At 53.7% G+C, this 14,661-nt stretch overlaps 1 protein-coding gene across 2 annotated transcripts; it reads left to right on the top strand.

Annotated features, from left to right (window-relative positions):
- Positions 1-1,004: 1,004 nt before the first annotated feature.
- ITGB2 (integrin subunit beta 2) lies at positions 1,005-13,481 on the top strand. 2 transcript variants are annotated; one of them, XM_057412295.1, is made up of 16 exons: positions 1,005-1,177; positions 5,986-6,049; positions 6,631-6,719; positions 6,979-7,162; positions 7,538-7,708; positions 7,898-8,139; positions 8,387-8,542; positions 8,738-8,833; positions 8,972-9,061; positions 9,381-9,518; positions 9,719-9,903; positions 10,642-10,886; positions 11,278-11,497; positions 11,648-11,853; positions 11,937-12,103; positions 12,364-13,481. In XM_057412295.1, the coding sequence occupies exons 2-16, from the start codon at positions 5,986-5,988 to the stop codon at positions 12,427-12,429; spliced, it is 2,319 nt and encodes a 772-aa protein (XP_057268278.1). In that variant the 5' UTR covers positions 1,005-1,177; the 3' UTR covers positions 12,430-13,481. The 2 variants fall into 2 exon arrangements, with proteins under 2 accessions (XP_057268278.1, XP_057268277.1); XM_057412294.1 differs by having other exon boundaries at positions 5,983-6,049.
- The last annotated feature ends 1,180 nt before the right edge of the window (positions 13,482-14,661 follow it).

Raw genomic sequence — 14,661 nt, 5'->3', positions numbered from 1 at the left:
AGCAACACCTGCGAGAAGCCCCACCAGTTTTCCCAGCTTCACCCACTCCAGGATTAGGGGTTTATGGCAGCATCCAGCTGCAGCCACGGTTCCAACCCAAACCATCCTATGGTTCCTGGCAGGGCTGTCCTCAGCTCCATCCCCACTGTATGCCATGCCAGCCAGGCAAGAGCTGCTCCAACACTCCCATCGTGCTGCAAGAATTGCTATGACGGTCTCTTGCTACAACCAGCACCTTGGCTGCAATAAAACCAGGCCAGAGCTCTGTTGTCAAAGCCTCTGACCCACGGGGCATCCATCAGGGCTCAGAATCACTGCTAGCACTGTGATGCTCTGCCTGCTGCAAAGATAAACGCAGCTCCATAACTAAGGCAAGCAGCCAGTAAACTGCATTGGTGTCTTACAATGCATTGTGGACACTCAATGTTAGCCTGCTGGAAGGGGAACCTAAAGAGCAGTTAACAAAAGGTTCACATTAACTACCTTCAAAAAGCCCCCAAAACTACAATCCTGTACATTTCCTAAATAGCTGGTTTCTCTCTACTTAGGGAAGTGTTGGTAAAGGTGTGTTGGAGGAGTTATTGCAGCCTGCACAACACAATGTGAAGGCTGCTTAAAGAAAACCCCATACAGCCCTGAGCTGTGCCACAGCAAGAAGGGCGCCAGCATCCTCTGCCAAACAAGGAGACCTCACTACCCTGGCAGTGAGCCCTGACACATGGAGAGCCAGCTCCCCATCTTCTTCGCACCCAGGAACCAGGTCCCAAAGGAGTCAGTTTCCCTTACTACCAGCTTTACTTGTTCACTGGGGGCCCATGCTGGTGAAAGGTTAAAAGTGGGGCAAAAACCAGGGGGTTTTGGTAGGGTCCATGTCCAAGGTGAAGGAGGAGAGCTGCAGACCCCCCAGTGCAGCTCAGGGGAGAGATGAGCCCCAGCACTGGGGGGCAGGATGCTTTCACAGGGATTTGATTGGGTTTTGGAGGGGAACGCACCCTCCCACACCCACTGCTCTGACTTCCTCCTTTCAGCCCCAGCCGACTGTAAGAAATAGGAAGGAAGGATTGGGGTGTGTTGCAAAGCTCCCGATGCCCCTCTGCTTTTCCCAGCCAAGCTCGAGAAGGTAAGACCATCCCTATCCCAGGTGAAGCACGGGACGGAGCAGAGGGCTTGATGCAAGGTAAGTACAGCATCTCCATTTCTTTGCTTCTGTTTCTTCTTTCTGTGGGGGGTGGAAAGCAGCCAGGCAGCAAGGTGCTTTGGTAGCTCTGGTGTTTCCAGTGGATTTGGGTTATAATTCTTGATCTAACCTCTGGCTGCTTAGATGGGCTTTGGGAGCACAGCATGGTGTCTCTCCCACCTGTGGCATGGTGTGGCTGTTGCTGTGAGCAGCCTTTGCAAAAGCAGCTTCTCTGTGCTCTGGGCACCCTGTGCCAGCACCCTCACAGGGAAGAGCTTCTGCCTAAGAGCTCATCTCAATCTCCCCTGTTCTGGCAGGTTAAAGCCATTCCCCTTGTCCTGTCCCTACAGGCCCTTGTCCAAAGCCCGTGTCACCATTTCAGTTAACTCCTGCCCCTGGAGGGGGCAGGAGTAGGAGGTAGGAGGTAGGATTAAGCATAGAACTGCAGGTAGTTATCGAGGAGAGGGTGTCAGACCCCAAACAACTCCTTCATCACCACCCCACAGGACTGGAAAGCAGAGCAGAGAGGGTGCAGCATGCTACCCCGTCACCCTCACGCATGGCCCTGGGGAGAGCAGCGCTGCCTGCGTGCCCACCAGCAGCACCAGGCAAGCACCAGGGCTGGGGGCTGCACTGGCTCGCCTCCCAGGACATCCCTCTTCCTTGTGGGATCCCATACAGGCACTCACCATCAGCTGCAGGATGTGACGGCTCAGAGGGGAAGAGGGAAGCGGCGTGGTGACATGGCGCGAGCAGGGCTTGGTGTGGTGCCACCATCAGCACGGAAGGTCCCTGCACCCCTGGGGGCCTGCAAGAAGAGCTGGGAGAAGGGATGAGACCCTCTCTCCTCTCCTCCATCTCTCTGTGTGCTGTACACATGACATACCTTGCTGACACCATTGAAAGCAGTGGTGGGAAAGGCAGCAGAGGCTGCAGGCAAGCTAACCCCAGGGACAGCAGGTCCTTCCCTAAGTCTCCATGGCTCTCGGATGCAGACAAAATGCGGGGCACAGCCCAGGGCTGGGGAAAGCAGCCTAGCATCTACATTGGATGCTTTTCCCAACACCACAGCCCCAGGTCATGTCCTCGCAGGCAAATGTGTGAACACGAGAAGAGGCTTTGCACCCTGCAGGCAGTGTGGGTGCTGCTATGTGGCTCCTGCAAGGTGTGGGAAGGCTTTAAGCAGTGCATTTTGCTGTCACGGTTCTCACATCCTGCTTTACAGATTGGTTTTGCACTTTTTGTGTCCTCATCCTGCTGCTGTTCTGTCACAGGCAATCTCAGTGCTGGAGAGTGTGGCGCAGGGTGATGTATTTTCTCAGAGACAGACATAATCAGGTCACCACAGGACTGGTGACAGAGGATCCCTCCTTTGCTCCCAGGAAGCATGAGCTTTGCCAGCTCCAGGGGACAGGCTGTGCCCTTAGGCAGGTCTCTGGGTCCCTGCTCAGGCCCAGGACTCTGTCCTCCATCTCTGCAAACCATCACAGCGTGCCCACTGGGATCATTCAAGGGGTGATGCCCACAGGAGACAAGACACAAGAAATGGCTTCTCTGCTCTTAAAAATCCCAGACTGGTTTGTTTTGAAAGAGACCTTAAAGCTCATCCAGTTCCAACCCCTGCCACAGGCAGGGACACCTTCCACTAGAGCAGATTGCTCCAAGGTTTCTTGTAGGTTGCCTCTCCAGGTTTCTTGCAGCCCCTTTAGGCACTGGAGCTGCTCTGAGGTCTCCCCTGAAGGAGCCTTCTCTTGTCCAGGCTGAACCAGCCCAGCTCTCTCAGCCTGGCTCCCGAGCAGAGCTGCTCCAGCCCTCCCAGCATCTCCGTGGCCTCCTCTGGCCTCACTCCAACAGCTCTAAATGCCCCAGAAGTCCTGCGACACCGAGCATAAGAATGCATCCTCCCATTGTGCAAGAAAACAGATGTTTAGCAAAGCACTGCAGGGGTGTTGTGGCTAACAGACTGCAAGACCTGTCTCTGCTGTTGAACACTCATCTTATTTATAGCAACAGGATTGGCACTACCATTCACGCTTCCCCTTCAGCCCTCTCTATACTCACTCCTTCATGATGCCCAGCAGCATGCTCCATCCCACTGACACCCACTGGAGTGTTCAGTACCTTCTCTGAGGTTGCTTTCGCATTTTCTGGCTCACAGACCCTTCAGGAGACTCTTGCCCTGCCTGAGCCGTGCCAAGTATGTAACATGCAACAAGGGAGAGATGCTCCACAGATGGAGAGCCCTGGTGGCTTCCACAGAGGACTCCTGGTGAAGCAGAGGCCCAGTCCCAAGCTGCCCAAGGCATGTGGTGCAAAGATCAGAGCTCAGGGCCAAGGAAGACACCATGACCCATGCAGGTACCAAGACAGATACCAGGGCCTGGTAGCACCATGCCCTGCCCCTAGCAGGGGTGCTCAGTCTCAGCACCTTTCTCCCTAGCCTGGGATGAAGTAGGTTGTAGAGCTCTGCAGTTCTGCTCCTTCACACCAGGGCAGGAGGATGGACTATGTGCCTTAATATATGAAAAAGAGGAAGAAAACCCAACATCCCAGATGATGAAGAGCACATCCAGAAGAGCCCCCATCAAGAGAGCTGGAGAAAATGCTGCTGAGGCCTATATGTGGGCCCTGCTAATGCAGACTCAGATTAAAAACCTGCTTTCTCCAGCCTGAGCACTGTAAGGAGGCAGACAAAAGCAGAAGCCCTACTTGCTCTCTTTGAAGGTCACCCTACGTCATGGGCCACCCACATACCAGTGAGCAATTTCCCTCCACAGCAAAAGGAAAGAAGTGGTGAGGTTTCTTCTGCTGCTCTCCCTACAAGCAGCATGTGTGGTTTACCTTCTTGCAACAAGGGACAGAAATGACTTTCGGGATTAGAAAGGCAACCAAATCCAACCCACAAAATGTACCCTGCATTACAAAACTCAACAGTATCCAGAGCTGGCTTACGTGGAGCTTTCCACTTTACTTCTGGGGTTTGAGAGCTTTCTAAAATCCAGTTTTAATTGGAAACTTACCCCATCCCTGGCAGTGTTCAAGGCCAGGCTGGACACAGGGGCTTGGAGCAACCTGCTCTAGTGGAAGGTGTCCCTGCCTGTGGCAGGGGTTGGAACTCTGTGAGCTTTAAGGGCCCTTCCAACCCAAACCATTCTATGCTAGGATTCTATTTTATAAGATGAGCCTGTAAGCAGGAGCCTCTAACTCCAGTGAGGATGAGGAGAAGGGCTGGAGCCCAATTAGGCACATCTGGGAAAGGTCATTGTCCAACAGGGTGCATCCAGGAGGGTCCAACTAGGCTCTGTTGTCCACCCTGCCTTGATGAGAACTTTTACTCTTAAGTCAAGACCTTTTTCTTGTTTTTTTTTTTTTTTACTTATGAGGTTTTACCCATTGTCTGCAAGCTCACACGGTGCTGGCACGATTTGAAGGTGACACAAATGTGGGCCCAGCTAAGCACATCAAGAGTGTATAACACAGACAGGGGTGGTGCAACTGGCACGGTAAATGATGCCCTTAAAACTCTTGCCAAGATGGACTGTGGTAGAGGAGAGGTGTTTGTGGAGGTGTCTTTGTGAGGAAGGACTCTGCCCACCCATCACAGGAAGGTACTGGGACAGCCACTGCAGAGTGAGCCTCTAGGCCACACCGCTGTGAGAGCTTGATGGGGCGGCCACAGGGGCACCTCTTGCTGCCTGGGGAGCTGTGAGAGGGGGCAAGGCTGCTGGAGCAATGCTAGGGAGGCTGGCTCCAGGGCATGGTGAGTTCCCCAAGGCTGCAAATCTTCACATCCATGTGGCCCCAGCCATAAGCAATGGTGGGAACCAGCCTTAGTGGTCCTGCACAGTTCCAAATCCATACCATAGCTGGGCACCAAACCTCACTGAAATGACTCCCATCCTACCTAGGCCTTTCTGTCCTTGGGAGGAGACCAGACCTTCCTTCAAGACTGATCTATGATTCCATGATTCTAGATGAGGCCCTTAGTGCCATGGGTTAGTGGTGGTCTTGGCAGTGCTGGGGTAATGGTTGGACTGGATGATCTTGAAGGTCTTTTCCAACCTGGTTGATTCTGTGATCCTTTGGTTGTGTGGTATCTTACAGAGACTCATGAGCTAAGAAAGGGCATCCAGACGTCTCAGCGTCTATTGGAGTTTCCCTGTTTTCTCATTCCCATTTCACTGTGTTGTTAATCCAGTGGGTCCACAGGATAGGGGATGGCACTTGGAGAAGTTGATGAGAGCCAGAGTGGTTGTTTACTCACTCAGGGCTATTTCAAACCCAATGACCTGGTTTGGGGATATTGTGTCTAATATTGCTAAATAAGGACAATGTTTGTTGTTTATTTAGGCTTTCTTATTCCTTTTTCTTCTTTTAACAGATTCCTCTTTTGTCACTTCCCCTTGTACATCCATGTTGCAAGGCTGGGTTTTGCTCCAGGGTTGCATGGGGGAGAAGGTGTTACAGGAAATGACAGTGTTAGCGGGCATGATCTCATTGACACCACAGGAAGAACACTGGGATATTGCTTCCCACGAGTGACCTAGCCAACTTCATGAGTAGCATAAAGTTTCTGGGATCAGGAGCTGTGCTCTGGGGCAAGAAGCAAGTAGTGTGAGCAGCTGGAACAAGCATAGTGAGAATGTGCTTGTGAAGAACAGGGTCTTTGTCATGTTCCAGCACACTGGTGGGATGTCCCCCTGGGGCCACCACCCTCTGCAGCCACTTTCTGTAGGGTTGGGGGTTCCTTTCCCTGTGGCTGCTGTGCACAAGGTGGTCATAGGGATGCTCTGCATGTCTTACAGAAGATGTTTTGTGACCGCTGCCTTCAGCTACCGATGGTGACCTGGGTGCTGCTGCTGCTGACCACAGGTGAGCCCAACCTGCCCTTCCTCGCTGCCTTCCTCCCAGCAGCTTATGTGGGTAGTAAAATAGAGAATGAACCCAAATGCTGCCCAGCATTTGGAATTGAGAGGCACATAAGCATCAGATCCTGTATTTCCCAGGATGTGGAGTTAACTCTACCTAGAATCATAGAATAGTTTGGGTTGGAAGAGAAGTTAAAGATTGTCTGGCTCCAACCCCTGCCATGGGCGGGGACACTTTCCACTAGAGCAGGTTGCTCCATGACCTGTCCAACCTGGCCTTGAACACTGCCAGGGATGGGGCAGCCACAGCTTCTCTGGGCACCCTGTGCCAGCGCCTCAGCACCCTCACAGGGAAGAGCTTCTGCCTAAGAGCTCATCTCAATCTCCCCCGTGTCAGTCCAGCTGAGGGACAGCAAGGCAGGTGGGGACCCTGCCAGGGCCTCCAGTGTGGGTTTTATAGGCAGGGTTGGCTGAAGACAACATGGGTGCCTTGTGCTGGGTGTCAGAGCACCCCATGACTGCACTGCTACAGACCAGCTTCCCCCAGGTGCCCCCCACACCAACCCTATCTTCTCTCTGTTTCAGCCTTTGCCATGGAATGCCCCAAGATCAAGGTGGGCACATGCAAGGACTGCATTCAGTCTGGTCCTGGCTGTGCCTGGTGCAAGAAGCTGGTAGGTCCATGTAGGCTTTGATGTGGTCAGTTCTGAGTCAGTGGGATGTCACCCTGCCCGCCCAGCTCTGCCTGCAGTGGAGGGGTGGGTTGCATGGTGGGAGAGCCTCATGTCCTCCTTTGTGGTTGGGGATCTGGCAGGCAGGACCCTTGGACCTTCCTTTCTCCATGCAGCTGTGGTTTGGGAGGTGGGTCATCTGGTAAGGAGCCCACTGACCTGTTCCTCTGCTTTTGTTCCCTGCTGATGCTGCAACACACAGAGCTTCACCAAAGCTGGCGAGCCAGACTCCATCCGCTGCGACACTGTGGAGCAGCTGCTGCAGCGGGGATGCCCACGCGGCGACATAGAGTTCCCAGTGAACGACATTGCAACCACACAGAACAGCTCCTTGAGCAGTGACGTACAGCTCGCTCCCCAGGAGGTGCACCTGAAACTGAGGATAGGTACAGGCTCCCTGGCACTCCCAGTGCCCTCCTGCTCACTCCCAGTGCCCTCCTGCTCACTCCCAGCCTCAGCTGGGACCACATTTCTTCCTCCTTTCTCTTTCGCTTTCCCCTCCTTTCTCTTTCCTTTTTCCTTTCCTTTCCTTTCCTTTCCTTTAATTTCTCTTTTCCCTTTCCTTTTCCCTTTTTTTTTCATTCTCCTTTCCTTCTTTTATTTTCTTTCCCTCTTCCTCTCTTGTATTTCTTTTCCACTCCTCACAGTCTGCATTTCCTCCCCTTCGCTTCAGCAAGCGAGGAGGATCCCAGTGGGAGGGGTGTGCTGGGGTAGGATGTGAGCCCCAGCACAGCAGATGATCCTGCATCCCTGTTCTGCAGGACAGCCCGCTGTATTTGAGGTGAAATTCCGCCGTGCCATGGGGTACCCCATTGATCTCTACTACCTCATGGACCTTTCCTACTCCATGCTGGATGACCTGGAGAAGGTGAAGAAGCTGGGAGGGGAGCTGCTTAGGGCACTGGAGAGCACCACCCCTTCTCGCCGCATAGGTGAGCCTATCTCCAATCATTGAGAGCTGGAAAGAGCCATGGAGTGGGATGCAGGCAGCAGGCAGCATGACCCCTCCTCTGCAAGGCTGGAGAGCATGCCAGGGCAAGGGATGTGGACATGGGGGCCAGCAGACTGTCCATGCCTGCTGGTCCCTGCTGCCATTGACATTGCAGTCTTGGATGCCCTAGGGTTTGGTTCCTTTGTGGACAAGACTGTGCTGCCCTTTGTGAACACACACCCTGAGAAGCTAAAGAACCCCTGCCCCTCCAAAGACAAGCAGTGCCAACCTCCCTTCGCCTTCAAGCACATCCTCTCGCTGACTGACAATGCAGAGAAGTTCGAGAGTGAAGTGGGGAAGCAGTACATCTCGGGAAACCTGGATGCACCCGAAGGGGGGCTGGATGCCATGATGCAGGCAGCAGTGTGTGGGGTGAGTCTGTGACCCGAGCTCATGGATGGTGGCTCTCCCCCTTTCCAGGTAGGCTCTGGAAGCCCATCATGTCTAAGTCTTAGTTCAGCAGTGGGGTTGGTTACTTTGGGGGTTACAAGAGAGCATCTTAGCCCAGATCTCGTGTAACCTACCTCCTTCGTGCCCACAGTGTGGCTGATGGGACTTGGCCAGGGCCATACCATGTCCTCCCAGCTCTGCTCAGCACAGGTCTTCATGCCACTTGTAGGACTTGATCGGCTGGTGCAACGTGACCCGTTTGCTGGTGTATGCCACTGATGATGGCTTCCACTTTGCTGGTGATGGCAAGCTTGCAGCCATCCTGACCCCCAACGATGGCCAGTGCCACTTGGAGGACAACATGTACAAGAAAAGCAACGAGTTTGTAAGTACCAAGCGGCTACTCAGCAGCTCTGCACCCTCAGCTGTGCTCCCACAGGTAGGATAAATATTGTCACACAAAAAGCTGATACCACAGTGTCACCATAACCACCACCATTTGGGCTACAAAACCCAATCTTTCCACACTTCAGCTGGTGGGGGAGATCATGCTGAATGTGGCATCCCTCTCCCTACCTAGGACTACCCTTCTGTTGGGCAGCTGGTCCAGAAACTTGCTGAAAACAACATTCAGCCCATTTTTGCTGTCACCAGTAAGGTGGTGGATGTTTACAAGGTAAGGAGACTTCAGATGGTCCAGGTGCCTCCCCAGGAGGACAAAAAGCAGCTCCGCATGTCCTTCTGCTGCTGTGGTCCCCCCATGCTCCACCATCAGCACAGGGGGACCACTCACCTCTTTGCTCTCTGTTGGCAGAAACTCAGTGAGATGATCCCGAAGTCAGCAGTGGGAGAGCTCAATGAGGACTCCAGCAACATCGTTGAGCTCATTCAGGTGGCCTACAATGTAAGTGCTAGAGGAGACCGTGTTTCACCCATTCCGGAGCAGGGAAAGGGTTCCACTGTGTGTCCTCACACAGCAAGTGTGACCAGGGCTTTGTGTACAAGACTTGCTGAGTCCCTCTGCCCACAGCAAGCAAGAGCTTCCCAACTCTTCAATGCTGGTACCTGCCTTTGAGAACCACCCAAGGCAGCTGACAGCACAGGCTGGGGTGCTTCCTGCCCCTATCTCCTAGGCTGGAGGGAAACCCTGCCCTGCAACTCCACATTCCCTTGCTTTGATCTCCTTTCGGACTGATGGCACTTGCACCACCATTTCTCCACAGAACCTCTCCTCACTGATCATCCTGGACCACTCTACCCTTCCAGATGCCCTTGATGTCAAATATGACTCCTTATGTACTAAAAGCACAGTCACAGACAAAGCAAGAGGGCAGTGCGACAACATCAAGATCAATGAAGAGGTACATCCCCCTGTACAGGGAACATCCTGCAACCAGCAGGTCCCTGATGCCCATCCTGTTTGACAACAGGAGCCCAGCCTCTTGTTTCAGGCTTCCTGGTCACATTAATGTCCAAAATGCTGTGGGATTCAGCAACCTCTGGTTGCTGAAGCTGCCTTGATGGCCTTTGGCCCTTCCCTATCTCACTGTGCACTTTCTAGGTCACCTTCAGAGTGAAGGTTACAGCCAAAGAGTGCATCAAAAGCCAGTCCTTCACCATCCGCCCCCTGGGCTTCACAGACACCCTCACGGTCCACGTGGAGAGCAAGTGCAACTGCAACTGCAAGGAGCAGTCGGACCCAGCCGCCTGCAGCGGGCAGGGCACCACTGTCTGTGGGATCTGCAGGTATGTGCTATCCACACAACACTGTTCCAAACGCTGCCAGAGCTGGGGAGCTGCTGGAGGGGTCTGCCAGGTCCAGCCCAGGGCTTACCTCTGCAGCTTTGCCCCAGTTTTCTTGTTCAGAGGTGGATTATGTTCATGGAGATGGGGGACACAATGTCTCTCGTGTTGGTGAAGCCTCTGCTGCTTTCCTAAGGGCACTCAGCCACCATCCAGCTATCCACCCATCCATCCACCCACCTACCAATCTATCCAACATTCCACCCGTCCATCTAACCATCTCTCCAGCTATCCATCTGTCCAGCTATCCATTCATCCACCAAACCATCCACTGAACAGAAACAGGTCTCTGTAGAAATCACTCAAAATCCCACTCCTGGCTGCAGTTTGTGCAGCTCATTAAGGGCACTTCCTGGCCCCTTGGTAACAGGGAGGGGAAAAAAGACTAGATTTCCTCAGGAAGTAAACCTTGGCAAGGGTTTGAAAATTATAACTCTAGCAATAATTTCCAGACAACTGTTGGGTGTTGTAAATAGGACCTGGGGAAAAAGCAGTGTTTCTGAGGTTTCCTCCCAATCAGCTGCCCTGCTCCAGCATGGAGCAGCACCAACATGTTATGATTGGGTTTTGGTGTGGCTATCCCAGATTTGCTCCCCTTTGGTTGAGGTATGGGCCCTGCATATGTGCAACAGCACTTATTGTGGCCACTGACCTGGGCTCACTCCTCTCCTTTGTTGGCAGCTGCAATCCAGGCTACATAGGGAAGAACTGCGAGTGTGACACGAAAGGCAAGAGCAGCAAGGAGCTGGAGGGCAGCTGCCGGCAGGACAACAGCTCAGTCATCTGCTCGGGGCTGGGGGACTGCGTGTGTGGGCAGTGCCTCTGCCACACCAGCAACGAACCCAACAAGCAGATCTACGGCACCTTCTGCGAGTGCGACAACGTCAACTGCGAGTTCCACAATGGCCTTCCCTGTGGTGGCAGAGGTGATGTGGCTGTGATGGGTTCTCCACTGTGGTGCTGCTTAGAAAGACTAAACCATAGAACCATGGAATGGGTTGGGTTGGAAGGGTCCTTAAAGCTCATCCAGTCCCAACCCCCTGCCACAGGCAGGGACACTTTCCACTAGAACAGGTTGCTCCAAGCCCCTCCAACCTGGCCTTGAGCACTGTCAGGGATGGAGCATTCACAGGTTTTGGGCAACCTGTTCCAGGAGGTGCTGATTTCCCTGCCAAACCCCAGATGGGTGGGTTTGAGGGTCCTGGGTCCCACCACACCACAGTGCGGGGTGGGTGATGCTTTCCAAACATGGGCAGAGGGAGGGAGACCTGGTTCTCTGCAGCATCCTTGTCACATCTGAAAGGTCTTCCCATGCAGAGCGGGGCAACTGTGACTGTGGGGAGTGCAAGTGCAATCCTGAGTACCAGGGCAGCGCCTGCCAGTGCAAGAAGTCAACAGAAGGCTGCTTGAACCAGCATGGCAACGAGTGCAGCCACCGCGGGACCTGCCACTGCAACCGCTGCCAGTGCTGGGGGGGATACCAGCCCCCCTTCTGCCAGGAGTGCCCCAGCTGCCCCTCGCCCTGTGCCCGATATGTGTGAGTGATGCACATGGAGATGGCACAAAGGGTGGTGGGGAGGCAGGCACAGGAGGTCCCTGGCTGTGCTTGGGCAGAGACCAGTGGTGGCCAAACCCAGGGTGAGAGTGTTGTCCCTGCAGAGGTGAGCTGTTGTGACCTGTTTTGCAGCTCCTGCGTGGAGTGCAGAGCCTCCGAGAGCGGCCCCTTCGAGAAGAACTGCTCCCAGGCCTGCCCCAACATCCGTGTGGTGCAGAATATAACAGGGGAGAGCAGGCAGTGCAGGGAGAAGGACTCCCAAAACTGCTGGATCTCCTTCCGCATGGTCCAGGAGGATGGCAAGGAGATATACACCGTCACCGTGGATCCTGAGAAAGGTACCCCAGCCCTGCTGCTCCTACCCCTCTGCATGGCAGCCTCAGCAGGGGCTGCAGCCAGACACCATTTGTCTGCCCCACAGAGTGCCCAAAGCCTCCCAACATTGCACTGATTGTGGGCAGCACCATTGCCGGCGTGGCCCTCATTGGCCTGGTGCTCCTGCTGACCTGGCGGCTCCTGATGGAACTGTTTGACCGCAGGGAATACCGCCGGTTCGAAAAGGAGAAGTCCAAGGCCAAGTGGAACGATGTAAGAGAGCCCATCTGTACTGGTGGGGTGTGCTGGGATGCTTGTGTTCATGTGGTGGGGACATCTGGGAGGGACGTCCTCCCCAGTGGTAGCCATAGCAGACCTGCGCCCTCCCCACTGGCCAGTTTCACAGACTGGATGGGTTTGCAGGGTGCTAAAGCAGACTGTAGGCTCTTCTGCCAACACTGTTGAGGTTGGGATGTGGGTGGGATAGGCAATGCTCCACCGACAACATGGGCTCCTCACCTTTCTCCCTCCAGGCTGATAATCCCCTCTTCAAGAGTGCCACAACCACAGTTGTGAACCCCAGGTTCGACGATCAGTGAAGCTGAGCAACACCCGGCAGGACTGGGACCCACTGTGAAATAAGGAAATGCCATGCTAAGGAAATCTCAGACCTCCTCTTCTTCATCCTGTCAGTTTGTTCCCTTCTTCCAAGAGGCCACCGGCACACCAGGCACTGGCTGAGGGGCTTCACCATGCCTGTGTCCTGGTGCCTCTGTGCTAGTGGAGCTGGGAGAAAGGAACAGACACAACTTTGCCATGGATGGGACTGCAGATCTGGTCCCACCAGCAGGCACACGCAACGGCTCCTGTACCTGGTTACTGTCTCTCTCAGCTCTTGATGACCTTCACCTTCTGGCAGGACTTTTCACACTCCAAAACCAGCCGAGTGCAGAGAGTGCTTCCAACATTGACTTGGAGCTGGAATTGCAAACCTGCCCTTTCCCTTGAGCTCTAGCAGGATCTGTTCCCATGCTGCTCCATGCCTTCGCCTGCTGCACTGATCCCCAGCACTGTGTTTGCACTGGTGTCTGAACCACTCACAGCTCAGCTGGACATGGAGGGTCCTCCACGCTGGTGGTCTGCTCTGAAGCTTTCAGTGAGGTGATGGGGCCTAAGGGCCAGCAAGCACCTGTACCCAGACACAAAGAACAGCTGGGCAACATGCACTGAATCTTGTGTTGCTCCCCTCTCAGACCTACCTTGGGCATGGTTCTACTTGGGCTCCTGCAGGCTTGGCTTGCCTCTGCCAGGCCTTGAGCTCTCTGCATCACAAGGACACAAAGGAGCAACTGAACTATGAAACTTTGGCACTGAGCACATGAAACTGAGTTTGGCCACAGGGCGAGATCTTTTCCCTGCTCTATGAGTGCATCAGACACACTGAGGGCCAGTCGTGTGCAAGACCCAGAGCATCTGCAGCTCAGCACTTCCACAGCAGCTAATTGCTCTTACACTGGGGGGTCATTCCTGTGAAATAGCAGTACAATTCCATATTTGCTTTGAGTTTGGGAATAATTTGCATACATCTGTGTTGCGTCCCATCTTCATTTGCCATCTGAAGAGGTTTAACATTAATAAAAACTAATATATATAAAGTAAATACATCTGTCCTGCTAAGAATCAAGTGCAAGGGCAGCAGCTGAAGTGTTCATTGCAGAAACTACAGCAAAACCCTGCCATTGCTGCCAGCAGCTCCCATCCATAGATACTGTGCCTGGGAAAGATGCTGGCCAGAGACAAAAACTGTCTTCTACACTCATTTGCCATCTACATCCCCTGCAAACCAAAACTGACTCACTAGTGATGCAGACCAGGGCTTGGATGCAATGCCCGTTGCTGGGGGCCCAGGCAGAGGTTGTTATGTGAAAAGACTGTCCACCCTGCCAGCAGCCACAGGTTTTGGTGCTGGTGTAGCGCGTGCAGAACAAGCACAGCCACGCACATGCTTTGGGGAACAATTGGAGAAAATTAGATCCAGGCTTTTTCCGAAAGAACTATGATTGGTCACTGCATTAGACAGAAGTATATGCTAGAGCACATGCAAAATCCCAGAGGGAAAACAGGGAGCTAGGAGGGTCCTTCAGGCCCCTGGTCTTGCTTTAGCCCAAAGGCTCAGTGATTTCTCTGCGGAGAGCTGATGGCAAAAGTCAGAAGTATTTCTCAGCCAGGTGTGGAACAGCTTTTCCTCCAGGCTCCAAACACTGCCCCATCTTTTCTTAAAGGTTTTTCCTTTCCATCAGGAATAATTGGACCATATTTCCTTTGACTTGGGGTGAGGAGGGAGCCAGCTGAAGTCAAGACGTTGATTCTGGTAAGAGCAGGAGTCAGCAATATGGTGTGGGACACCCTGAGCATTTCAAGTGGCCATTCTGATGGCTGGAAGGGCACAGAGTCATAGAATCACTGAATCCTAGAATGGTTTGTGTTGGAAGGGTCCTTAAAGCTCATCCAGTTCCAGCCCCTGCCACGGGCAGGGACACCTTCCACTAGAGCAGGGTGCTCCAAGCCCCTGGATCCAACCTGGCCTTGAACACTGCCAGGGATGGGGCAGCCACAGCTTCTCTGGGCATCCTGTGCCAGCGCCTCAGCATCCTCACAGGGAAGAACTCCTGCCTTATCTCCAGCCCAAACTTCCCCTGCTTCAGTTTGAAACCATCACCCCTTGTCCTATCGCTACAGTCCCTGATGAAGAGTTCCCCTGTTACTGCACACAAAACCTGTACTCAGCCCATGCCACACCACATCCCTTGAGACAAGGCTGAGATGAGGCA

The sequence above is a fragment of the Pezoporus wallicus genome, unplaced genomic scaffold, assembly GCF_028554395.1.
Source record: "Pezoporus wallicus isolate ANWC-B61680 ecotype Strahan unplaced genomic scaffold, APGP_CSIRO_Pwel_v1 contig_6566, whole genome shotgun sequence".
NCBI classification, from domain to species: domain Eukaryota; kingdom Metazoa; phylum Chordata; class Aves; order Psittaciformes; family Psittacidae; genus Pezoporus; species Pezoporus wallicus.
Note: the sequence above shows the minus strand (reverse complement) of the source record. Positions and strands in the feature narration are given on the sequence as shown.

Bases quoted from the DNA above. Each gene is read 5' to 3' on its own strand.
- ITGB2 (XM_057412295.1), top strand. From the start codon at position 5,986: ATGTTTTGTGACCGCTGCCTTCAGCTACCGATGGTGACCTGGGTGCTG. The intron at 9,519-9,718 runs GTACATCCCCCT...TGCACTTTCTAG, and splicing joins ACATCAAGATCAATGAAGAG to GTCACCTTCAGAGTGAAGGT. The intron at 10,887-11,277 runs GTGATGTGGCTG...CTTCCCATGCAG, and splicing joins CCTTCCCTGTGGTGGCAGAG to AGCGGGGCAACTGTGACTGT.